At 27.6% G+C, this 2,348-nt stretch overlaps 1 protein-coding gene across 1 annotated transcript; it reads right to left on the minus strand.

The window, feature by feature from the left end:
• PGSY75_0016200A (hypothetical protein) lies at window positions 1-2,348 on the minus strand (the record flags this gene model as incomplete). Its single annotated transcript, XM_018783300.1, has 1 exon — window positions 1-2,348. A coding segment is annotated over one exon (2,348 nt), but the record flags the coding sequence as incomplete, so codon positions are not given.

Below are 2,348 nucleotides of genomic sequence, written 5' to 3' on the forward strand. Positions count from 1 at the left end.
CTATGACATCACTTATTTCCGTGACATCACTTACTTCCATGACGTCACTTATTTGGGTCACATCACTTACTTCCATGACGTCACCTATTTGGGTCACATCACTGACTTCTATAACATTACATACCTTTGGAAGAACATTTACTCCTGAACCATCATTTTGTTCATTTTGTTCATTTTGTTCACTTTGTTCACTTTGTTCACTTTGTTCACTTTGTTCATTTTGTTCACTTTGTTCACTTTGTTCATTTTGTTCACTTTGTTCACTTTGTTCACTTTGTTCATTTTGTTCACATTGTTCACTTTGTTCATTTTGTTCACTTTGTTCACTTTGCTCACTTTGTTCACTTTGCCCACTTTGTTCACTTTGCCCACTTTGTCCACTTTTTCCACTTAATTCATTTTGTGGTAAGGTTGTTTGCTTTTTCATTTTGTTTTCATTGAACCATTTAATAAATTTAATAATTGCATGAACACCATCCAAACATGATTTAGTATTATTATGGCCAATTCGAATTTTCTTAAATAATAATTTTTTAAATTTATGAAATAGTTTTTCATAATACAAATTATTATTTTGAACTATATTATTAGATGTATATATTTTTAACTTATTAATGTTATAATTATCATGTGTAATATCATGATGAGATTGAATAACATTGGAATGGAATTGATCCAATTTAATATTATTCTTTTTAATATCAGAAATAGATCTATTAAAATCACAAATTTCTTGATCAACTTCATGAATGATATAATCAATTACATCAATATTTTGATCAATACAATGTATTGTTTGTTTAAATTTAGGTATAGGTATTTCAAATTTTCCTATGGGAATTTCAAATTTCCATATTGGAATTTCAGTAATAGAAACTGGCATTTTAATTTTACATATTAACATTTCACACTTACATAATTTAATTTTTATTTCATCAATTGGTATTTTAATTTCATTTATATTTAATTCAATTGAATTTATTGGTAAATCATATGTATGTACTGGTAATTCAATTACATGTGATGATAACTCAACTCCATGTGTTGGTAATTCAATGACACACATTTGTTTATTAATTAAAACAATTCTTTTTTCAATATGTTTTATCTGGTTATCCATACCAACCATTTTGTTATCCATCTTATATATTTGTTCCACCTTTTCAGTTTCTTTATCAAAGCTGCCATTTTCATGATCATCCTCAAAACTAGCTCTTACAACGTTATTATTTTCAAAGGCATAATGGGTTTCTTGGCTATTATGCCTATCGTCCTCATCCAAATCTCTGTTTTCTTCATGAACATTATTATCTTCTCGATCAACTGTGAAATGTTCTTGACGTACTACATAATTCTGATGATCCACTTCATCCATTTCTTCACAACGGTCTATATCCCTTTGTGACCCATAATAAAAGTCTCGTAAAATTTCATATCCTGTTGGTATCCTGCAATATAATGTTTTAACCCTTTCAAGTGCCCTATAAATAATATAATAAATTCCTTGGATGTTATTAATATATGGCTTTATGCCAGCTGATATTTCTTGGATTTCTTCATAACATGTTTGTTCTTCTTTTCTCCATATGTCATCATCACAATCTCTCATGAAAAATGTTCTGTAGGAAAAACCATCGCTATAAAAGGAGTTATATTCAACTATTTGAAATCTATTTTTCAAAACAAACTTAGTCGAATCAACATATATGGATTCCAATTGCCTAAATCTAATATTAATAGAATTCATTTTGTGAATTAAGAATACTTCATTCTTAATATATAATTCTCTAAGAATTCGTATTAATAAATCTTCATTGTAGACATCATAAACATTTCCATTTGAATTATCTAGCTGATCATCTACTCTAAAAAATGAAGAAATATTTATATATTTCTTTAGCTTCTTTTCTCCACTATCTTTTAAAATAACCAATATGTGTTCATATTTGCTATTATTGTAAATTAATATACCATACAAAGTCTTTCTATACAATGTTCTATTTATGCAGTCCACTTTGTAGATATCAATATGTCTATTCATTACCACACTCCCTTTTATATAACAATACATCATATACTTATAAAAGTAATATGTGTGCGTTATATCGAAAAATACAATAATATATTTCTCAACAGAATCATTATTATTGTGTCCAATGTAACACATATTCAACTGAAGATACAAAAAATCGCATATGTCATTTTCAGAAAAAGAAAGCTTTCTAATACTGTTCCAGATAATAACCTTATCTTTTTTTACACTCAACTTGCAATTAAAAAGGTAAGGCTTACACGTGTAGTCCTCTATGGTGTATAGATGGACGTCGACGGGTAATTTATTTTTAAGA

This window comes from Plasmodium gaboni, assembly GCF_001602025.1.
Source record: "Plasmodium gaboni strain SY75 chromosome Unknown, whole genome shotgun sequence".
Taxonomy (NCBI): Eukaryota; Apicomplexa; class Aconoidasida; order Haemosporida; family Plasmodiidae; genus Plasmodium; species Plasmodium gaboni.